Below are 25159 nucleotides of genomic sequence, written 5' to 3' on the forward strand. Positions count from 1 at the left end.
TTTTATCTTAATAGCTAAATGAAGATGTCAAACGTCAGGTACACAGGCTGCTTAAAACCAGTACAATTAGAAAACAATCTGCAGCTAGCTGGAAAACCGTAGTCAAGGTTATTCAAAACTGCTAGGTGTGGGTGCAGCTGCTATTTCTGCAGTGCCAAGCCTTTAAAGTAACAGGGAGTTTTATTTAGCAATTATGGACAGACAGCAGATCACAGCCCCTTCTGTGTCTTACCACTGGGCCTGCACATGGGAAACAGGACTGCCAGAGCCTTGAGTGTCCCAGCTGGGACAGACGGCAGCAGCAGGGACAGGAAGGTGCTAGGCTGGGGACAGAAATTAATAGTGAGGGGAGGAGTTCACTTGTGATATGCCAAGTCTCCAAACTTCAGCTTCAGTGCTTGTTCCGTGAAGGAACATGCACGGCTCTCTACTTTTGTCATTTTTCCAGTCAGGCAGGCACAGCGCTGAAATACTCCAGAAGTCAACTTTCAATAGCAGGGAGCTCGCTAGAGTGACAGGTATGGCACAAAGTCAGGTAAGAGCTTTCAGACTGAGAGAAAAGAAAAATGCATGCGAGCTTGGGGTTATTTTCTTTAGGTTAACCAGGTCACTTTCAGGTTGATGTATTTTTGATGTCAAGGCTTTGCAGTAATGAACAACTGAGCGAACGCCAAGCCTGTTTCAGTGATAGCACTAACATTTCTAAGTGAAAGTGCTGCTGCTGAAACAGCACCACTTTGTCCAGCTGAAAGGTGGGCAGGGGAACGCTACAAGTTCCTGTTTAGGAAGCCAACACATTGTAGACCAGCAAGGTTTTATAAGATCACCTGTTTTAGCCTGTTAGGCAGGTTAAAATGAACGAGATGGATAATCCTAAACCAATACTGATAAATCTAGCTGTTCAGCAGAAGTTATTGGATCTAAAAAAAAACTGGCCAAGGCCAATTTAGAGACAGTATTAAAAAGCAGAAAATTAAGTTTTTTTTTCTTTCCTTTTTTTTTTTTTTTTTCCAGAAAATGGCATGTTTACTAGATACTTCCTTAGTATTACATGTAAGTAATTATTATAAAGTCATCTGCTCTTATACACACACAAGAACACAATCTTACTCTGAAATACACACAAAGACATGATACTGCGGAAAGAAAATATTCAAGCTGAATAAGCCAGCCAATGAGCCAAGCATTAAAAAGTATCTTTCTCTCATTTCCCTCCCTTGTCGTCTCCAAGCTTTTGTCTCCAACCTAATAAAGATGTCTCCAGTAACAAGATATTCCAAAACGTCTTCAAGTGCATGTAGAAGAAAAAATCTTCCTTCTTTAAGGTATGAAGTAGGATTACAGTGATACCCATTAAAATAGCTCTTGTGTAATACCCATTGACATTACTTATGTCCTTGTCTTAATATTAGATTCACGGAAACCCTGGACCAGCCAGGCTGCATGCAGGCCAGGAGCGGATCTAGCCTCACCTCCTCCTCAGTGTGGCCAACAATGAATTCGGAGCCTCACTTTTACTTAGAGAAAAACAAAGCAATTAAAAAAAATCAAAGCTACACTTAATACATCTCTCCCGTTGAGAAAACTATGACTCAACTTTTGAAGGAAGTAATTGCAGCATGTATGGCTGATGAAGAACATATACCGAATCAGGTTTTCTCTAAAAATGAAAACAAGGAAAAGTTTGAAAAAAATGAGTTAGCAATACCTTGGAGATTGCACCTTTGCACTAATGGAAGTGCCTGTGTAGTCAGGCACGTGCCCGAGAAGAGGCCCACGTGTGTGTCAAGCATCCCCACGCCCTCCCACAACCCCTGGAGGTGCACACGCATGGCTCAGGGCCCTGGGAGCTGCCCTGCAGGATGGAAACCACAGCTCCTGGGGCTGGCACCCAGGCTTTGGGAGAAATGAGCCATCGTGCGTCTCACTGGGGCTGTGACGAGCCCCCTGGCAGGCCGGCATACGGTCACCTGCCTCTCCACAGCTCCCAGCTGCCCCCCAGCTAAGAACCACTTCTCCTCACAGGCGTCACCCGGCACAAGGGCCAGCCCTGCTGGGCCAGGCCCAGAGGCTTGCTGCAGCACGACGTGTGCTCCCGAGGAGCCCGAGCAGCCATGATCCTGCCACCTCCATATTTCATCTCGCATCCCTTTGTTCTTTTGTTGTGACGGAGGAGCGCGGGGCTTCCTGCCACACCACCCCGCTCGACCCCACGTGCACTTCCGTCGTGCTTTGTGCTTTGCAACAAAAGTGGAGGAACCCGAGCTTTTCACTCTCCTCTAACGAGTTTTCTCATGACCTACATAATCTCACTTTCACGCTGAGCACCCGCGTACCATGCAACCAGTATGTGCTTTAGTTTTCTCTGATTTTTGCAGCTTAATTTGATGATCATGCTGTAAAAATTAAGACGCATCCTTTTAATCTAAATTACTCAGGGTAATTCCATATAATTTTATTAAAATGTAGAAATGATCGCTGTACGTTCCGCACAAAGGAATTAGTCTGGAAGGCTAAGAACAAGCATCAGTGGTAACAGCAGCTCCCTCTAGTTGGAAAGAATGTTATTTTTCTCCCCGAAGAACTAGCATACAGGAAACATAGCCAGATATTAAAAGCTTTTTATCACAAGTAGCTAGTTAACTGCACTGTTGAATATGATTGCTGCAGACCCACTAACAACATTGCTTTGATTCTCTCTAAAATGAAAATGACTTTTTATCCTCTGTGCTGACTTCAGACTACTTTTCTAATATGTAACTGCCAAAGAATAAAAACAAACAAACAAACAAAAACATTTCACTGAAAATCTACTTTGGAACAAAAAGAAACAAAACCACCCATATGTTAGAAAAGCGCTCTGAAAACAGCATTTTACAGAAATTCAAAATAACTGTTAGAACTTGCATATGCTTTAAATAAATATAGGGTTTCATTTATTGATCCAGAAGCTACCTCCTTACATTTCCAAGGCTTTGAAACTAAAAGAGGAGGCTTTTTAGCCCGAGGGGTTAAAAGTGTGGGTGTGGAAGTGGGCTTTTGTTAGAAAAATTAGCAATGCTATGAGTCATTGTGCATTAGCGGCAGAATAGTTTTGCATCTTGTATGAATCCAGACACCATATGCCATGCGAGGGCCTGCTACTTTATGCGGTGCCGCTGCTGTCGGGCGGCCACGTGGGCATCCCCAGTGGAAAGGCTGTCTGCGCGCGGCGGCGGGCGCAGGAACCCGGTGATGCGGACACGCTGGACATTGTCGTGAGCAGCAGGAACAGCTGGTAAGCTAGCGGAGCTCGCTGAGCGAGCAAAGCCAGCGCGCCGCAGAGCCGGCGCCCAGCCAGCATGCTAATGAGCGTGCACAAAGCCCCTGTGGCACAGCGCGCGCAGCCTGGTCGCTGGCTGGACTCGCTGCCCCAGAGCTTGGGGCAGTCGGGACACACCTCGGGGTGGCCACAACGCTCTGGCCAGAGCCATGGCTGCATGGCAGCCCAGGGCAGGCAGGACTGGTGGCACAGCTGGCACACACTTTGTCCATGCGAGCATCGCACAGCCCAAGCTGAATGCAAAATCTGTTCAGATAATATTGTCTTTTTGTAATTTTTCCTCCTCCACCTGCAACAAAAGCCAAACAAGAATAACCCACATAATCCAAAGCACAAATGAGTGTGTGGGAGCAAGTTTCTAAAAGATGCAGCGGAGGTTTCGGCTACAGAAATCCCAATAAAGTTAACAGGGGCAGAAGAGCAAAGCCATCACAAGCTGTTTTGAAAACACCAAGAACATAAAATTGTTAATCTGTCTGGTGTATGCCTGAAAAAAACAAAAAAAAACAAAAAAAAAACAACAAACACACAGAACTTTGAATGAAGTAGTTAGTGTTGGCCTGAACACATCCATTCTGGCTGCCATCACCACTGTGAAGAAACCCACCATAAACATGGGTTAGGTGCTGCCTACCGTGATGGAAAGCAGCGCGCAGCAGGCGCTCACACCCCTGCGCGTCTCTCTCGAGCTCACACCTGGCTGCCAGAGGCACGGTTACCAGCTCAGTTGTACACAATACACCACACCGATCTGTACTTGCTATTGCAACTTAAATCACAGATTCCACTGCAGGTAGGGCACTCGCAAAACTGCCCCTTGAACAGAATTGCTTTATTTTTTATGGGGAACAGGAACAAAACTGTGCTTTACTTGGGAACCTCCAAGAGTTGTGTGGTGCTTCCACACCTGGATGTGGAGAAACTTGACTTCCAGCCACCTTAAGGGCAGCAGCAGGACACAAACCCTTCTGCACAACTCGTTTGATCCAGTGCCTAGGACACAGCAGTTTAAAGCAACACTTAGAACAAAACCCCAGCTTCTTGCAAAGTTATCCATGTACAAACAAAACGACTTTTTTATTCCATTTCTTCATCAGTAACGAGAATATCATCCAAAGCAGCAGCTTCTCCATGACGGCAGAGGAAAGTCAGGATTCAAATTCCCAACTCCAAATCCTGACCTGCTGCTTCTATTCTATAATTTGTACAGTTTCCAGCATGATCACGACTTTCAAGTCTCTAGCAGAGGCTGAAATAGCATAGCTGTGTATTTTAATAAGCTTGTTTTCAATTAGTGCATGTGTACATCATTCAACGAGCCCAGAATTGCCTTTTTTTTCCTGTTTCTGACAGATCACACACTGAATTCACTTTTCATTTAAAAAAAACATTACACTCATGATATTACTTAAATACAGGCTCTTTTTTAGGACTATTCATTAAGTCACTTAGCAAATAAAAGCCTTTAAAACTGCTGGGGTTTATTTACTTCTACCGAAGAGAGACCGGCTCCAGCAGGAGCAGCAGTTAGTGCTGCTTCAAACCCTGTTACAGAATTAGCCTGGGACTTTCTTAGCAGCCCTCAGTGATCTATCTGTACAGCTTCCAGTTGTGGAGAAGAATAATGATGCTCTCTATGTTACAGCAGAAAAATGAATTGTATTGTTAACAGGAAATTACAGACATCCAAAAAGGTGAGAAGACTCAGGGTCACTGGCCTGATAATATTTTTGGAGGGGCAAGAGGTATTTTATCACACAAAATAACTCAAAACCCTGAGAATAATTTTTGTAGCCGTCTGTGGGGAACGGACTAGCTGAGAGCAATGAAAGGTGAGAATCCATCTGGAAGGTCGGGTGAGGAGTTGCCACAGTCATTAGGATTACAGGCCAGGCAATCTCTGAATCAGGAATGAGGGACACCTCCGGGGGAGCCAGGATGGCACAGCTTCCTGTTGCCACACGTGTTCCAAAAATAAATAATGGACTGCGCTTTCTTACCCTGCCTAGAGCTCCACTCGCTTTTTATCAACCACTTATACATGGTGCAAGCTTCACTGCTGCCTGCCTTCCTCCTGTAAAACAGTGAAAATAACAGGCCGATAACAGAGGTACATATGCAAGATGTGTGTTCCGAGGGAACGGGAGCAGGGACAGGTGCATACAGATTTGTGCACAAAAATACAGAAACTTAAAACCATTGTGTCCACATGCGAAGTTTGGATCGGCAGAAGCATTATGCGCTCTTTAGATATTCACAAGTGGGATGCAGTAGATTTCTCTGCAAGTCTATGAAGAGCACTATGAATAAGAGCTGAAGGGCCGCCTCCACAATCCCATGTAATGCCACCTAAAAGCTTTGCCACGCATGACTTATTACAGGCTGCAGCAGATTAGAGGCATCGATCGCTGCCTGGTGAAGATTCTGGCTGCGAGGCGGGAAAGCAGCCACAGAGGCAGGGGCCCAGCCATCAACTGGCTGCCGCGGGAGCTGTGCCACACACCAGAGGCCAGCGTTGCCTTACGCCACCCATGCAGCCTCTGAGGCGCTCGCCAGCATCCCCTGAGCGGCATCGCACGCTGCTGCATGGCACTCGCCCCGCCATGCCAGGGCTGGTTTCGGCAACACAACGACTGGAGAGGCGGCAGACAGGCAGCTCTCCTCAGACAAAGCAGCAGAGGAGCCTGTGAGCCACAACCCATCATTTCGGCAGAAAGCTGTCAGATGCTATGTCATATAAATTGTCACAGCTCATGTGACACAAGATTTAGAATTTCATAGTCATTTCTAACAGCATCCATACAGCCCGAGGGCACAACTTCTTTGGATGAAAAAAGGGGAACAAATTACAAACTCTTCTCCAGAAAGAGTAGCAGGCTTTCCATTTTGCTTGCAGTGCAATCGAGCACCCCTTTATCATCAGAACACAGTTCTGAATGCAAGCTTAAAAAAATACAATTTGAAAAGTACCCGAAAACACGTTTTCAGGCATCTTGCTTTACGTGCACCTACAAAATATGACAGTCATTCACACGACTGGCTCAATCACAGCAAATGTTTATTTTTTAGTGTCCAATGAAACACACAACCAGATCAATTGCCCTATATTAAGCTAATCATAAATCAGTTTAAAGCAACAAAAGCAACTTGTTTTGAATTCAACATTGATAATCTTTGCTTAATCTTGATTCCAGACATGACATATTAACATGTAGTAGATATGTTCATATCTTAATACAATGTCATGAATTAAAGTTATGGGTATCGTTTTTTTTGTTTTTAATCCTAGTGAGCTACTTGCTTCGTATAGGTAAGCTGGCATGCCCTATTCATCACAGAGCGTAAACCTTTATGACTTACGCACGTATCGGATTACCTCTCCAAAGGGCTGTTTTCTCCAGGCCCACATGCTTGCAAATCTTAAGCAGGGAAATGGTGACATCCAGTGCTCAGATACTATGTAAAGCATATGCATCCTCGCAGTGCTTTTTGTTTGTTCTAATGCAGACACATTCACCATCTACTGTACAGACGCACTAACACAGAGATGTATAATGTTGCAGCAAAGCCCTGTGAATGGCCTCAGGAAGAACCTCAGGAAGAATTGAAAACTCAGTATCAGATATTCCTCTCAGACTGAACAGCAACAGAAACTGCAATCAACTTTGGAAACAATTCTTCAGCCTGCAGCTGTGGCAGTAACTAAGTAACTACCTAAGTAACTAGTAGACTAAGCAAATTTGGATCGGCCCTTATAGAATTCTATTTGTGTAAATGAAAGAAAGAAGAAGCAGCACAGCTTATACGAGAGATTACTGTGAGGACTGCATCTCCAAGCACACTTGGACAGCTACCTGAAACATTGTTTTGACAGCGAAAAGAACTGCAGAGTGATTGATGAGTTGGCATGTTGCCCCTGCCATGAGATATTTCTTCTTCCCCTGAAGAGCATCGCAGTACTGTACTCTAATCAAGATGCTATAAAATACTACAAAAAACACACAATAATCAAAAGGCAGAATAAGAAAAATAAAATTCCATAAGACCAAACCAATTTATCCTAAAAGTGAGGATGCTTAAAAAGATAGTTTTACAGTAAACATGTTAATTCTTAAACCCCAAGAGGCACTAAATCATCATGTACCCATTCACAGGAAAATAAATGTAGCTTAAATTGCTAAGAAAATATTTCAAAGACTACAAGAAATCATTGGAGAGTATGGTTAAAATCAAATGGTGCATGCACACAGGGAGATTTCATACTTTCCAGCAGGTTCCTCACAAAGGGCAGGTCGAACCTGGGGCAACATCTCAGACATGTCATAATCTCTTCTGCTTTTCTTCAAACTCAGTTAGTGAGAGCAAGCAGGACTACAAGTACAGGGGGGAACAGCAATAAAACACCACAAATAACATCAAAACATTTTTTCAATTAAAAAGAAGCTCTTTTATTTTTTTAATCTTTTTTTTTTTTTTTTTTTTTTTTTTTTAAGTGAAGAGTACAAACAGAGAAATGTGGCCATTCACACTCAGGTACAGGGGTCTGCTTCACAAACTTATCTTTTCCTCTGCATCACCGTACCCATTTTTCAAACTCTAAGAAGCATTTACAGTTTTTTTCTAAACAAACCATGGTATAATCTTTTAGCCACTGCGATTTGAAGAATAGCTGTCTTCTTGTGAAAATAAGCTTGCACTACTATTTTTCTCATTTTTAGAAGGATAAAAGAGAAGAATCTGGGATGTTCAATTCCTGTTGTTATTATGAAATGTGTGAGATGAGAAAGAATAAGCAACCTGGTTATAAAAGTTCATAAGTAAACCTGAGAGTGACTAAAAAAAAATCTAAAAAAAGAACAATGTAATTCAATGAGCAAGGAAATTACTCCATTTTGCATGACAATCTGGATTCAGGATAATCAAAATTGCTTTTCCCTGTGTGTTCTAAGGGGATCTTTTTGTGCAGACATCACTATACCCAGATTCCAAAATCTTTGTGGAGCAGTATATTATGGACCAGCCACCAAAGTGCCTGACACCTGCAGGTTTAGTTACATTTCCACATTCAGTGATTTGCTTGCACCTGAGCTTTGAGACTATCAGCTTCAACAGCATCTGTAAATCAGACCCAAAATAAAATCTTGGGGACAAGCCATGCTTTGTTTCCCCCCCCCCCCCCGTATTTATCTTTACAGATAAGACCAGCTCTCAAAGATGTGTACCACTATATACACTGCAGCTTTGGGCAACTGGGACTCCAGAACGGAACAATGTTGAAAAATCCTTTTCCAACACACAACTGATGTTATATTAACTGGAAGAAAGCATAAAGATACAATTTTTAAAGTATATCACCACCCCTAACATTTTTGGAAACGTTCTGTACTACTGGAACCAGAGCAGACACTTGCTCAGGGGTCCTGCTCGACAGGCCCCTCGCTGAGTGCAAACAGCCAGTTACTGCTCTCCAGCTATGGCTGCCTGAGCAGTTGGCCTTCCACCTCTGCCATGCCCTCTCTTACAAAATACAGATCACACCCAGATTCCCCCAGCAGCCTGAGGGACTGATGCGGTGTTTTCCAGTGGCACCAGTCCCGCTCCCCCCAGCAAGCTGTGCTTCCCTCCCCTCCTCTGGCCCAAACAGCTGCCCTCATCTTCCCCTGACACCTCACCTGTCCCCTGCGAGCTCTCTACCTGCAAGGAGCTCTGAAATCCTGTCAGGCCTTGTAATTGTGAAATGGAAGGAACGAAACAGAAGCCCAGACATTTGTGGGTGCAATCTTCCAGGCCAGCACATGTGAAACACATTGGCTCAGCCAGTCCTGCTCCTCTGTCAGGGGCTCAGCAGGCGACAGAAGTGGTTTACAAGAAAGAAACGGGAAGAACTGGAGAAGTTGCCCATAAGTATAAGGGGAAAGCCACGTTAGTAGTGATTAAAGTAGCTGGGAAGGGTGACTTAACATCGCAATTTCTCCACAGAATGCTACAGGTGGAGGTGGAACAAGGCTGGCGCTGAGGTGCTACACAAGCAGCAGGCCGGCAGCACCTCCAGTTGCAGCTGGCAGGTCTCAAATTACTCACAGTAGGGTACCTGTGCCCTTACTCTGCTCTGACACCAGTAACACACGCAAAGCAAAACAGGATCTGGATATTTTGTGGCAGATTGCATACAAAGAGATAGGCTTTTTTTCCCAGCTCAATGTTTATTTTCAAAGACATAACTCACTAAAATATCCCAATTTACATTTGTTCAAGAGCTACATTTAGGGAGTTCTGAAGAAAGCTGTTGCACAGCTGTGAAGAAAAACACCTGCTTATTGGAGGAAACACAACAATTTGATATTTTATTCAGACGCAGATATATTTTACACTGCATCACATATTTTACACAGTCCATGGATCCATGTTTTCCTCCTTTGTGTCCAGTTCCAGTTGCTGAAGTCTTAAAAACTGACTGGTTTTCATCCCTGCTCTTATCGCCTAAACCCTTCTGCTTATAGACTGGCCTTACTCTCACAGACCGAGATTAGCAGCCTCTGCTTTAACTGGGCTGTGTAAGAGAAACTTCAGTTTTTGCACAGGAAATTGTTTGTCTGGGAGACTGTAGTTTCCTCCTATCTCCATCAAACAATAAGGTGCCTTCAACAAACTCAAAAACTTGCATTAATATATACAGAATCACAGAATCCTCTAGGTTGGAAGAGACCTCTAAGATCACCCAGTCCAACCTCTGACCTAACACTAACCAGTCCTCCACTAAACCATATCACTGAGCTCTACATCTAAATGTCTTTTAAAGACCTCCAGGGATGGTGACTCCACCACTTCCCCGGGCAGCCTGTTCCAGTGCCTAACAACCCTTTCAGTAAAGAAGTTTTTCCTAATATCCAACCTAAACCTCCCTGGCGCAACTTTAGCCCATTCCCCCTCGTTCTGTCACCAGGCATGTGGGAGAATAGACCAACCCCCACCTCGCTACAGCCTCCTGTAAGGTACTTGTAGACAGCGATAAAGTCACCCCTGAGCCTCCTCTTCTCCAGGTTGAACAACCCCAGCTCCCTCAGCCGCTCCTCATAGGACTTGTTCTCCAGGCCCCTCACCAGCTTTGTCGCCCTTCTCTGGACTCTCTCGAGCACCTCCATGTCCTTCTTGTAGCGAGGGGCCCAAAACTGAACACAGTACTCGAGGTGCGGCCTCACCAGAGCCGAGTACAGGGGGACGATCACCTCCCTAGCCCTGCTGGCCACACTGCTTCTTATCCAAGCCAGGATGCCGTTGGCCTTCTTGGCCACCTGAGCACACTGCTGGCTCATATTCAGCCAACTATCAACCAATACTCCCAGGTCCTTCTCTGCCAGGCATCTTTCCAACCACTCATCTCCCAGCCTGTAGCTTTGCTTGGGGTTGTTGTGCCCCAGGTGCAGGACCCAGCACTTGGCCTTGTTGAACTTCAAGCCGTTGGCCTCAGCCCATCGGTCCAGCCTGTCCAGATCCTCCTGCAGAGCCCTCCTACCCTCGAGCAGATCGACACACGCACCTAACTTGGTGTCATCTGCAAACTTACTGAGGGTGCACTCGATCCCCTCATCCAGATCATCAATAAAGATATTGAAGAGGACTGGCCCAGTACTGAGCCCTGGGGGATGCCACTAGTGACCGGCCTCCAGCTGGATTTGACTGCATTCACCACAACTCTTTGGGCCCAGCTACCCAGCCAGTTTCTAACCCAACGAAGCGTGCGCCAGTCCAAGCCAAGAGCAGCCACTTTCTTGAGGAGAATGCTGTGGGAAACGGTGTCAAAAGCCTTACTGAAGTCAAGGTAGACCACATCCACAGCCTCTCCCTCATCTTCCCAGCGTGTCACTTTGTCATAGAAGGAGTTCAGGTTCATCTAGCAGGACCTGCCTTTCATAAACCCATGCTGACTGGGCCTGATCGCCTGCTTGCCCTGCAAGTGCCGCGTGATGAAACTCAAGATAATCTGCTCCATGAGCTTCCCTGGCACTAAGGGGCCTATAGTTCCCCGGGTCTGCCCTCTGGCCCTTCTTGTAGATGGGCACCATGTCTGCTAGCCGCCAGTCGACTGGGACCTCCCCTGATAGCCAGGACTGCCGATAAATGATGGAAAGTTGCTTGGCCAGCTCCTCTGCCAGTTCCCTCAGTACCCTCGGGTGGGTCCGATCTGGCCCCATCGACTTGCATACATCCAAGTGCTGTAGCAGGTTGCCAACCATTTCCTCGTGGATTATGAGGGCCACATCCTGCTCCCCATCCCCTTCACCAGCTCAGGGGGCTGGGTACCCAGAGAATAACTGCTCTTGCCACTAAAGACTGAGGCAAAGAAGGCATTAAGGACCTCAGCCTTATCCTCATCTCTTGTCACTGAGTTCTCCCACCCCCGCCATCCAGTAAAGGATGGAGATTCTCCTTAGTCCTCTTTTTTGTGTTGTTGTATTTATAAAAACATTTTTTTGTTATCTTTAATGGTAGTAGCCAGTTTGACCTCCAGATGAGCTTTGGCCTTTCTAATTTTGTCCCTGTAAAGCCTCACAACATCCTTACAGTCCTCCTCAGTGGCCCGCCCTCTTTTCCAAAGATTATAAACCCTCTTTTTTCTTCTAAGCTCTAGCCACAACTCCCTGTTCAGCCAGGCCGGTCTTCTTCCGTGCCAGCTTGTCTTTGGGCACGTGGGTACAGAGCACTCCTGAGCAGTTAACATTTCCTCCTTGAAGAGCGCCCAGCCTTCCTGGACTCCTCTGCCCTTCAGAACCGCCTCCCAAGGGACTCTGCCAACCAGTGTCCCGAACAGCTCAGTCAGCCCTCCAAAAGTCCAAGGCAGCAGTTTTATTGATCCCCCTCCTGACTTTGCCAAGAGTAGCGAACTCTACCATTTCGTGGTCACTGCCCAAGACAGCTCCTGACCACCACATCTCCCACCAGTCATTCTCTTTGAACAGAAGGTCCAGCAGGGCACCTCCCCTGGTAGGCTCACTAACCAGCTGCGTCAGGAAGCTATCTTCTATGCTCCCCAGAAACCTCCTAGACTGCTTTCTCTGGGCTGTGTTGTGCTTCCAGGATATGTCAGGGAAGTTGAAGTCCCCCACGAGAACAAGCGCTGACGATTTTGCAACTTCTGTCAGCTGCCTGTAGAACTCCTCAACCATCTCCTCATCCTGGTTCAGCTGTCTGTAACAGACCCCTACCAGGATGCTTGCCTTGTTGGCCTTCCCACTGATCCTAACCCATAGGGACTCAACCTTAGCATTCCCAGCCTCGAGTTCCACAACATCGAAAGATTCTCTAATATAGAGAGCGACAGCACCACCCTTTCTGTGCTGTCTGTCCCTTCTGAAGAGCCTATAGCCAGACATTGCAGCACTCCAGTCATGGGAGTGGTCCCACCACGCTTCCATGATGGCAACCAAGTCATAGCCTGCCTGCTGCACGATGGCTTCCAGCTCCTGTTTGTTACCCATGCTGCGTGCGTTAGTGTAGATGCACTTCAGTTGGGCCATTGCCTTCTCCCCCAGCCTTGCCATTGTTTCCTCTGGCACACCTCCAACAAGCCTTATTTCAGCCCCTTCCCCCTTCTTACCTAGTTTAAAGCCCTCTCAATGAGCCCTGCCCGCTCCTGGGCTAGGATCCGTTTTCCCCTTAGAGACAGGTGAGATCCGTCTGCGGCCATCAGGCCGGGTGTCAAGTAAAGCGCCCCGTGGTCAAAAAACCCGTGGTCAAAAAAAGTCCCGTTTGATAGCCTTCAGGCTTCTCTCTTCAATATTATCACTGCCAGCCTGGACTATCAAAAAAGGACAATAATCAGAGGGGTAAACCAGGCTGGGAAGCTTTCTGGCAACATCCCTGACCCTGGCCCCAGGGAGGCAGCAGACTTCCCTACGGGTAGGGTCAGGCTGACAAATAGGGCCCTCTGTTCCCCTAGGAAGGGAGTCGCCTACAATGATTACCCTTCTATCTTTCTTGGTGGAGAAAGTCTTGAGGCATGGAGTTGACTTCCTTGCCCTAGGCATCCTCCTGGGTATACTTTCTACCTCATCCTCACCCACCAGTCTCTCAAGCTCCAGGGCCTCAAACCTGTTGTGTAAGGGCAGCTGGGAAGGTGGGACCAGCAGGGGGGTGCATCGTCTGCGAGGTCGAACAGGGACCTGTCTCCATTCCTCTTCAAATCCCAGGTCCCCTCCCTCTGCCCGACTGTGACAGGGCAGGGGGTCCACCCCCATTTGGGGTGTCCCACCCCTGTACCTCTCCTTCGTGCCCTGCAGGGAGTTGCTCCACCAGTCTATCTCCCGCTCACACTCCCTGATGGCCCTCAACCTCTCCACCTCCTCCTTGAGCTCTGTCACCAGGCGGATCAAGTCATCCACCCGCTTGCACGTCACACACACAGTATCTCATCGAGTGGCCTTGATGCCAGAAAGAAATCCCTGCCTGTCCCGATCCCCTGCTCTGCTGCAGAATGCGTCTGCCCCGGAGCCGAGCGCCTCGGCAAGTTATGTACATTAAGTATATTAAGTATGATAATACATATCATACATTATCATGTAACAATTTTAGAAAGTTTAAGACTTAATCTTTCACGTTCTCATGTAATTTTAAGCCCCCTTATTGTTTGTGATTTCCATAAAACACACAGGCATACTTTAAATGACAATTACTGCCTGAAAAAGCAGAGTGGTGAGGCTGCTGAAAGACATTACCTTGCACTTAACAGTTACTTAAGTACGGTGAGAGCACCAATTAGTACAGTCTGCGGCCGCTCAGTCTCAATGCTTCAGTGCACCAAGAATGGATGGGTTCCTGAAAAAATGATTATTTTGGATATACACTAATATACAATCAGCCATTAACATGTAAACATTACAGCAGTTGCAGAGAAAAATGAGCTTTAACCACTCCACAGACAACTCAGCTATGCGTAAGTGCCCTGCTTTTGCTTCAGTGCAATGCCATGACATGCCATTTGATGTACACAACTTGTAGCCAGAACAGCTTTAAACTAAGATTTAAATATAGTTAATTATTTTTTAATGAATATTTATCTTGGCCTAGAGAGTGCCTTAAAACAGAAGCAGTTACTTGAACACAAAAAAGTGGATTAAAAAACCTTGTGTGTTCTGCCATAGTTACGTTTCTCATTTTCAGAGGTATTCCTAACAGAAAAATGTATTTGGGTACGACAGCGGAATTTGTGTCATCACAACCAAAGGATTACAGTGCAAAGCGAGATTCTCCCGTGGCTCTGTGGTCCCGGTCCCCATGGAAACCAGACTCAGATACTGTCCCCCGCTCGCTGGAGCACCCAGCTCGGCAGCCTTTTGTGCCTGATGAGATTTCTTCCACAACCTTCCAGCAACAGACCCTACCGCTTCCTCCTGATTCTTTCCTAATTGAGATGCAAATTAATCTCTGGCTGATTACACTTCCCTCAAAGCCCCTGACAAGTGCAGCTGTAACCGGAGTTTGCAGACTTTCCAACAAGTGACTTCAGCTGTCACTACTCGCATGCCGCTGCCAGCACCCAGCAGCATGCAACCCCGCACAGCACTCCCGAGGGTCACAACGCTTCTCCCACCTGGGAACCACGGTAGTGGAGCATGAGTGCTTTGCTTTACAGTGAAACTTCCACAGGTGCCCGATAAACCAGTCCCTCTGCCCTCCACTTCTTTTTATTACTGCCCCGTGATTTCCCTTGGATTTGTCAGTGTTTTATTACCATTGAGCCATTTACACCAGATGAAGTGTTCATTCAATTCCTAACCGTGCTGGAATTGAGAAAAAAATTACCTACTAACCCTTACTACAAATGCTGACTTGTAAAATGTCCTGTACAACAAACAGCATTGGAAGACTCTCTGGCTCTGCCTTAACACAAGTGTTTCTGTGCTCATCCAAACTGCAAAGCTATGTGCTGCCAAACAGCATCCTTCCCTTTTCCAGGATTATCGCTTTTTATTCTATTCCATTCAAATACTTTATTTCACCTTTGAGTTATTTTTGCTCCCAGTATGACAAAGTTACTGAAGTCCTTTATTTACCTGTTAAATTGTTGGGGCTGCTCTCCTCTTGTTCTCCAAATAACAGCTAGCAAAACCAACACCAGGGAGAAAAGTCACACTGAGCTTGCACGTTTTGCAGGCTACAAAGCAGTGTTACTGCAATGGACAGGTTCAAATACCTCCTTTATACATCCATAAATTTACATGCCAATTTCTGGCTCATTAAGAATTTTAGTATATCATTGTGTTTATAGGGAGCAATTATTGTTGACCTTTTCTATTCAAATAAATTTAATTTTCTACAAAAAAATGTTGTTGATGTCTTTCTTTCCTACTCCAGCGTCATCCTGATGGGACCTTCCCACCCCATTATCTTTATCTAGTTTCAGAAGTTTCTCAGTTCTCTTTCATCTATCAAATGGAGATGTAGCAGTTGATCCACAAGAGATACCATTGGTGCAAAAGCAGACACAAAAAAAAGGAAAAAAAACAAAACAAAAGTAGACACAAAAAAGGAAAACAGAGGAGAGACAGTTTTAGCTCGACCCCAAACATATGCTGAAAAGTGGTATGTGCTACCACATTTGTGCTGCTCATGTTTCAACAGGGACAACGAAGGACCCAGAAAGGGACCCTGTAGGGAAGTGGGAGCACAGCAGGTGGGTGCAAGCCACCTGCTCACAGAACACTGGAAGCCAAAAGATGAGCAGGATGCAGAAATCTAAGGACTCTTGGGGAGCTCAGTGGTGGGATTGCAGGAAGAGGCAATAGTGACACTTCATTCTTGTCAGTACTGTTTTTTACATTGATTTTTCTACACTATTTCATTATTACACATTGACTTTACCAGCAGATGGATTAAGCTAAATTCCACATAGAAGAATTTTAGTAATTAGCTAGACTGCTCTCATTAAACAAAAGTGGAAAACCTGGCAAGTTTTGAATCATCTGTTAGGTACTGCCATGATTTTGCAATTGATGTACTGCACTCAACTGCTTATGCAGCAACCACCAACTGGCCTTGTTTTGTGTATGAAATGAGTAAACAATGAAGTTAATCAAACATGAATTTATTTAACTACAATGCTACTTTTAAATTCCGAGGAATCTTGAAAAGTATACTGGATACAATTCAGCCTTACTTAAAAGACCATTTTGAAAATACTGTATTTTAAAAATGTGTTCCAAACTAATTAATCAATATTATTTCAAAGCTAAAAACATTTATGAACTCTTCCTAAAACTCATAGTATTAGAAAAATCCTCAAATCAAGAGTTCCCCAAAGAAAACACTGTACAGTAAGTGTTGTTCCGGAGATAAGATTAACAAACAAGCAATAAAACATTTCTTGCATAATCATGGCATTATGAGAAAATCCTAGAAAAAGTGAAACCCAATAATAATGCTATTAGTCTGCACATCATGTAAGAATAAAAGTTTATCCTACAATTTATGTAGGAGAAAAGCATCCCATCTAGTTATCTCCCATCAACTGTTAGAAAATGTGTTCTGAAAATTCCCTATTACAGAAATGGCTTGAATAAGACTGGAATTAGGGAACTGAAACATCCATATGAGAGGCCAAATCCCATCTGTCTTGTTAATATAATGAGTCCAAGTAAAGTCAACTGGACTACTTTCTTGAATAAGATAAGAATACAATTGAGCTATGTATTAGCCTAATATACACTGTAGGTAACTTTTATTGGCATTAGAGAAAACTGATTATCAATACATACGGTTCAAAGCATCAGTGTTAAGTCCAAGCCCACCATCAGCAAGAATGTCTGCAACCTCTGGTGAGAACATTCTTGTGACGTTATGATTTTTTAAAAAACAGTGGATGGCAACTGGGAGTGAATGACTCTTAAAAACATTGAGCTTGACACGAAGAAAGCTTTGACCTTTTCTAGGAAGTATTTTCATTAAAGCTTACCTCTTAGTAGCAGGATATTCAGAAGTAAGAACCCTACCAAGGGAAACTTTGCATCATCAGCAGGAAAGGATACAAGCTCTGGTAGAGAGGGATGAGCGACTTGACAGCTCTGCTGGCGTTGATGCATGTGGCACATATAAGGCTTGGCAGAAGCTTTGCAGTCACAATGGCTCCATCAAAGAGAGGACCAAAAAATGGCACCTGTAGACCCCAGAATAAAAACAACATGTGAAATTGAGCCAAAGGAGGCTGTGGAGCACAGGAGCAAATTCCACTGTTAGAAACAGAAACAACACACCCGATGCCCACAGGGTTTTCACAGCAAGGCACCTGCTGCTTGAGAAAGGTAAGAGGCAAGGGGAGGAAGATTTCACACTTCCCAGCTCTACGCAAAAGACTAGTAAACTATTTTGCCAGGAAGCAGTATGACCACATTGTTTTACATACTGACACTTCTAGTATGATATTAATCCCAATTTTTTTAAGCATTTAACCTTCTGTAACTATTACCAGTAAGTTTGATGTGCATATGTACATGGCATATTTAATGAGGCAAGCACGAGCTCATTATATACATTAACAAAATTTGACAATGAATTTGAAGTTCATGCTCCATTTGGAACAGATACTGAGAGAGGATTTCTGTCTTATATTTCAGCGTGAGACCGTGACTCACTCGCTGAGTGCCCCCCTGGCAGGAGCTTTTGCAAAGAAGTATTTGTTTCAGATAATCCTCTATAAACTCCTTCCATGGACTTCTCTAAAGGAAATAAAATTAAACAAAATAAAACAAAGCAAAACAAAACAAAACAAAATAAAATAAAATAAAATGCTGATCCAAGATAACGAGGTTCAGGGAAAGCAGGGGAGATGGCACCTGTAAGCAAAGCTGGCACACAGGCAAACAGGTCCATCCAGCATACGGCATCAAGATGTTAGAACTGTGTTACTGCAGGGTTACCTCCAGAGGAACCCTCCACATAACGTCATTTGGTGGCATATGGCTCTTCAGACAAAGGCTACATTAGGTAAAAGAGCCACACACACTTTATAAAAGTGAAAAACATCTGCAGTGAGGAACATATAACAGGCTTTACCATGTCAAAAGCAGAGACAATCTTAACGATTAACTGTATAGTAAATTTCAGCATCGACAAATAGTCAAACTCACTTCCCTATCACAAACTCAAAATGAAAAAAAAAAACAAAACAAAACACAACAAAAAAACAAAAACAAAACAACACAGAAGCTAGCAGCAATTAACAATATTTAAGCTGTGGATTTTTCCATCTGTACAGGGGCTTATCACATAAATAAATACCCTCTATTATTCTTCTGCAACTGCTAGTGGGTGACTGTGACAGTCATTCAATAAATGGACAAAGAGAATAATATAAATCCCCTGCATCTAGGGAATTCCTCTAATTAGAAGTGGCAATGAATTACAGGAGAAATTTGGATTTAATATAACATCTGCAAATGACAGCTGTCTTTTCACAGTTTTGTCATTCCTTTACTTAAAATAATGAACTCCCCCTCAAATAAAGACTAATGTAAAATGTTTCCACAGTATTCCTTTTTCTTTTCTTTTCTTTTCTTTTCTTTTCTTTTCTTTTCTTTTCTTTTCTTTTCTTTTCTTTTCTTTTCTTTTCTTTTCTTTTCTTTTCTTTTCTTTTCTTTTCTTTTCTTTCCCTTTCTTTTCATGCTAGCATTACTAACTAGCCAGCTGGAAAGGAAGGTGACAATAAGAAAATCTACGCCACAAAAGTGATAACGTTCTAGAGCATCAAGTTTCTCCAGTTTAAGCAATAACATTTCTAAGTGAAATTTTTAACACACACTCTTACCTTTCAAGTGTTGACAAAAAGAGAAAGAAATGTAAAACTATGTTTTTATATAAGCACAAATAAGCCTGTGAAGTACATATTAGTATTAACATTATATCACACGCAAATGCTAGATATTCAAATCACATTAGCACTTACATATGCTACCGGACAAAGAAATTCATTCTCAGTCTTTTAGGCCAGCAAGCTGAAGGCTTACAGGTTGTTGTTACACTGTTTCAGAAACACCTGGAGTCTAGGGAGTGTGGCAGATTGTCTTAACCTAGGATTACTGAATTTTTATACTGAAAGTATACACAAGGTGTGTTTATTTTGTACACCATTTATTTGCATACATTTTTAAATATCTTTCAATGGGCACTCTGCTGCAAATTTTTCAAAAAATATCTCCAATCTGACAGACTTCTTTAAACAAAAAGTTCAGTAGTGTTTTCTATTGTACTCCGAGAAACCACACTTTACTACAAAAAAACTTTTCAAATTAAAAAGGAGACTCATTTGAGCTGAATCACAAAACTTGGGCATGCTCCTTTGCTGCTTGTGGGTGCTTGTGCCTGCCAGCTTGCCCCCAGCCATAATAACGCTGCCAGCCCAGGTACCGAAAAGGCAACAAAAAGAGGCGTGTGGAACAGTTGTGAAGTCTATTACTTACCCTGCACATGATTATTTTGTAAAATACACAACGTTCAGAAAATGCAGAAACATGCTTTTTCTCAAGAAGAAAACTACATTATTCAAATTATTGTGTCCTAGGCACATACTTTGTCAATAAGTATTTTTCACGAGCCAAAGTTAGCATACACTGTCTGATAGGAAAAGAAAGCAATGAAGCAGAGGATAGAGGTGACTTTGTCAGAGTGCAAATTATTTTACATTGGCAAAGCAAGACAAGCGTAGCCCACGTGAAACCAGAACCAAGAGCAGATCCATCAGGGTCATTAAAGCTAATGGGACGCCATGTACTGCCAGTCTCCATCCGTACAGCGCCTGCCTTAGAGGGAGCACGAAGGGACAGAGAAACCGAATGCCTAGGAACACACTCCCCTGTCAGTACTTTTCTGTAAGCCAGTATTTAAACAGCCATTTGAGGAAAACAGGGTTTCGAACGGTTACAAAAAAAATCAGTAGGCTTAGACAGGAATGAATTTGAAAAAGAAAAAAGAAGTCAAGGGAAATTACCCCCCCCCCCCCCGCTACTCCAAATGTCAGTGCAAGTTATCCACGAACCAGAAATTAATATTCACCACATTGCAAACACCTGCTTCATTATAATTTCCAAGAAAAAAAATAATTATTTTTGTTGCACACAGTAAAAGTAGGCAAGGTTAAATAAACCTTTTGAGCACAAAGACTTCACTTCTATAGCAAGCAGCACTAGTTAAAAGACTGGGGAATGGGTAAATTATTGTACCAAATGGCTGAGAATTAATCTCTGATGACTAGCTGCAATCTAACGAGGCATCTGTGTCCCAGGGAACCCACAGTATGTCCCTGGCGGTATGTGCAGTGTGTAGAGTCTGCCTGGCATTCTTTGTCCTCTTTTGCAGGCAGCTTTTCGTCTCATTGTTCAGAATATCCTCATGCATCTGTGACGCGTGGAATGCATTCACACTAACAGACTTACTATTGTCTTCCCTCAGAAGCTTTGTCGAGCAAAGACTGCATCACGGTGCCTGATAATTATATTGCTTAATTAATCAAGACAAAAAAAATTTGCAAATCATTGCCCGGTTGCCAAGCAGGGAGATAAAAAATGAAAACAATACAAGCTGAAGCAATATAACAAAAGTAACAGCTATCTGATCAGAAATTCTTATATAATGAAGCTATTAATGCTAAATCGGTTAATGTTAACATTGCTCCAGGTGTCTCTACTTAGATGCAAACAAAAAGGCTAACATTATGTATATAAAAGGCCAAATGTTGCCATGGATTCTGTAACCTGATAGAGAGGACAGCCTTTTCATTTGATTAGGGAATGCAATTTAAATACCAGGGACCGAAGCCAAACAACAGACATTTCTTTCTGCAAGCCTCTTTCATTCACCCTGGGGTCAGTAGCTGGTGAACAAAAGGTCAGCCACACTTGCCCTGGAAATGTCTGGATTAATTTTATTACATTGTAATGGTTTGTACTTTAAATGTAGGGATAACACTAAATTTCCAGTTAGCTATTATTCTTTCTGCTGGTTGGGTATTTTTGACTAATATACAAGATGACATAGCTGTTCTCGGGTTGATTCATAGAATTTTCAAGCATGTTCAGAGAGCTAAACTTTGATTTTCCTTACGGAAGACTAAAAGCTAAAATTCCCAAGAAGTAAACTGTAGAGCTCACCATCAAGTACAAGGGAAAAAAAACACTCTTTCAAAACATAAAAAAAAATAAATCAAGTTTGAAATGTCTAGTCTGATTAAAATGTAATAGCTCCCATCGTTCACAACTCCAAAAACATCATATACAGCTGCTAAATATGTCACCTGGTGAATGCATTTTTCCACTGCTGGTTATTTTCTTGGACAAATACTGTCCCTCATAAAAGGGAAGTAGTATTTACCGCATAGATTACTTTCATAAAGTACATACTATATATGCCAGACAAACATAAATACCAAAAAAACAAAATCCATTATTTGAAAAAAAAAAACAACAAAACAACCTAAAAATTTAGTCGTATGACAATTAATTAAATGGCAAATAATAAAACTCAAATACTTTGCTTGATGTAAGGATATCCGATGCCTGTACCATCCCATTGAGTCAGAATAGGATGAGGGTCTCGAAAACATGCGAGGTTATGCCCAGTGTCATATGTACAACAGTTGATAATTCTTATGGGGTGAATCAGCAGCAAATGAGAAGCTTAAATTTTTATTATTTTGCTTCTGTTGGCTCAAGTTGGAAATTCATCATGATTTTAAGCTGTTTGTACAATAACTTCTATTGGTTTAGAAATCTGAAATGTTTGTTTAGGCGCTAAGCAAAATATAACATGAATTAGTAGCCATTTCAATTGCTACTCACATTTCTACATTTAAAACAAAAAATTGTTGCTCAGTATGCTTTTAAACTGAGGACAGCCTATATATAGTATTTGCTGGGAGAAAAAAAAACAAAACCCTATAACACTGAGCTTTATTTAAGCAACAAAACTGTTGATCACATGTGCAGCACATATAATAGATCCAATACAGCACTCAAAACATACCTCTGGTTTCTTCATTATCTCTATGAAAAACATGTGATTCTTCATTGGATAAATAACAATTAAAACATCTCCAAAATCTGTTGGTATAATGCCCCTGCGGTAGTTCCTGGTGTGTTCAGACCAGACGATGTGAACCTCATCATTTCCCAAGTGACGAAGCTGCAACAGCAAATTGGCTCTTTATTAATCAGAGCGATAACAACAGTTTATGAGGGGTCATGGCTTACAAATTGAATTACAATGCTCAATACTAGAAATAATTCATTACAGAAAAAAGTTAAAATATTGTTTTTCTTCAGTTACTCATGAAAAGATCAGCTAAATAATTTGCTTCATTCAGAACACATTGTTATCTGATACCTTAATTAAGTAATTATCAAATTAGCCATTAACATGGTATGTAAATGTACATTACCTACAATAATTTAAGGCGGAAATCTAAGTTACTAGAACAAAATGTTAGGCAGCAAACATCGTATGTCAGTTACAATAATGCAGCTCTCACAGAAATGTGAAATGCCTGGACTCTGGATGTCAAGAAACTTTCCATCATGGACCTCTCTTTCTTTCTCTATTTACTATATTACAAATGTTTTCTTGAGGTCTCCATATCTGGTGAGGAAGACTCCTCTTTTGTTTGAAAATGGATGCAAAATATTTTGGACAACGTAAATTACAGAAGAATGGGAAATACTGGGTAAGTTACTTTATTTGGAACAGTCACATAAAATACGGATCAATTATAAGTAGGACATACCCAAAATCCATCTAAAGATCTGTGTGTTTGCTTTGTTAGATGGGAGGAACTGGAGGTGATCTAACAGATGGTAAAAATTATTTGGCAATCATGTACAAGCTATGCACAATAGTTTCAACTGTAAGCTTTAAAGTTAATATTTAATCCACATGCAGAATGCCAGCCTAATGTATAAAGAGAGTTTTAGTCCCACTTAAACCTTAAAAGACCACCACCCCTAGTTTGGTGCTAGCCCCTGAACAATGTGGACAATAGACCTAACGAAGCTAAAATGTAGCTCTGCTTCCTGCATTCTCTGTAAAAAAAAAATAAATAAATAAAAAATTGTTGGTAAATAATCTCTAGGGACCTCATAGCAGCTGGTATTATACCAAAGAATATTCCCTCTTCAGAACCAGGTAGCATCTTTAAAAGTAAAGAATTTAAATCCTACAAGGTTGGTTGAGTGGCAAACTGTACCCCAGTTGTAAGAGAAACATGCAAAACTGTGAACCATGACAGGAATCAATATGCCTTTTGCCTATAATTTGTACTCTAGCAGAGTGAAATGGAGCTACACTCAAAGTAGGAGTGAGATTCTCAGTTTGTTCTAAATTAAATAAAAATTCAGAGTTGTATTTTGTTTAAAGCTATACATAAAAGCCATTTTTGAAGAAAATGCAGTCTGTGCTTACAAGAAATTTGGAAACATTAACAATACTAATAACAGCCTCTTACATGTAGAAAATCAGAATAAAAAACTGTTCTCATGGTCATCCTGACTTCTATTTTATTACTCAGTAAAAACAAAGTCATACCCAAGAAAATACTTATGCTGACAACATCACAGTGCAGACCAGTACATACAAAGCTAGATAGTAATTTAATCGAACATCCTGACTTTGTTTTCACACTCGTATCTGAATAAGCAGACGCAGATAGGTCGCCTCAGAAATGATTAAGGCAACAGGTGAAGTTTTCTATGACCAACTCTACCCAGTGCTAGGGCTTTGCACAGAAAAGTTATAGACCGCGAGGATTTGGCATGGCTGCTCCATACCTGGCTGAAGTCGAGCTGCAATTCCTGCAGAAGCTGGGAAGCCAGGACCTGGCTCGCAGCAGCAGTGCTCAGAGCAGGCCAGGCACTGGGCTCACAAGCCATGACCCACATTTGCTTGGCGGAGCGGAGGCACCCAGCTCACCTTACAGAGTGAGTACAGGCACTTGCTCTGCGGCATGGAGAAAGCCCACAACAGCTTTAGCAACCTCTGCTTAAAAATAAATAAATAAATATGAAAACAGACTTTTGCAAGGCTATGCAGTTGCCCTGTTGCATAGGGAAATTCAAACTGGAGACAGCTCACTTGTTTTACTACAAGAAAACCAGGAAGAAAGGGGTTGGTTCTGCCTTTCCTCATGGTGCCTTGGGAATGGTACATGGCATGTATAGCTACAGAAACAAAATTCAAAATAGGTCCCAGTGCTGGTAAGAGACCCTTTTTAATTCACAATAAATTATTCTCTTAATAATCAAACACTTTTCATACTGAAAAAATCCCCAAACGCTTTATACCTGTATCACACCCCAGAGAACAAGACTCAGTAAACATGAAGTCAGTGCAACCTACACTTGTTTGAGGCTGGAAGTGATGGCTCCAAGCCCCAAATCCTGCAAACATCAGTGCGATGATGAATTACTCTTTGCTATGAGTACCACCTCATCACATGCAGAGAACTGCTTTTAAAGCACAAGTTACTATCTCTTTGGTTTTAAACCATACATGCCTAACCACTGCATTTATACAATGCAGTGCCACAAATGTACAACTGGCATCAACCAGAAGTATTTGTCCTTGTGAGATCATTCCAGCGATAAAAACCATTGCAATAATCTTATCAGTGGCAGCACACAGCTGCAGCTTCCTGGGTCACTCGCTCACAGCACTGGCTGTGGTGGCCTGGGCTCCCCAATGGACATCACCGAGGTTTGCTCCACAGGCCAGAGCCCGGGTGCACGCCGGGCTCCCCGTGTAGGTGGAAAGACAGAAACACCTGCATCCGAAAGCCCAAAGCAGCAAGAGCATGAAGCACATGCT

At 42.9% G+C, this 25159-nt stretch overlaps 1 protein-coding gene across 12 annotated transcripts in view; it reads right to left on the reverse strand.

Annotated features, from left to right (window-relative positions):
• Positions 1 to 25159, reverse strand: part of RALGAPA2 (Ral GTPase activating protein catalytic subunit alpha 2) — a 141185-nt gene that overhangs the window by 34906 nt on the left and 81120 nt on the right. For all 12 annotated transcript variants that reach the window (XM_038176009.2, XM_038176005.2, XM_038176003.2 and 9 more), the window contains 2 exons: positions 22328 to 22486; positions 17344 to 17471 (listed from right to left, as the gene is read on the reverse strand). In XM_038176009.2, coding sequence (XP_038031937.2) covers positions 17344 to 17471; positions 22328 to 22486 — 287 coding nt within the window. The remainder of the gene's footprint in view (positions 1 to 17343; positions 17472 to 22327; positions 22487 to 25159) is intronic.

The sequence above is a fragment of the Anas platyrhynchos genome, chromosome 3 (genome assembly GCF_047663525.1).
Source record: "Anas platyrhynchos isolate ZD024472 breed Pekin duck chromosome 3, IASCAAS_PekinDuck_T2T, whole genome shotgun sequence".
In the NCBI taxonomy this organism is placed as follows: Eukaryota; Metazoa; Chordata; class Aves; order Anseriformes; family Anatidae; genus Anas; species Anas platyrhynchos.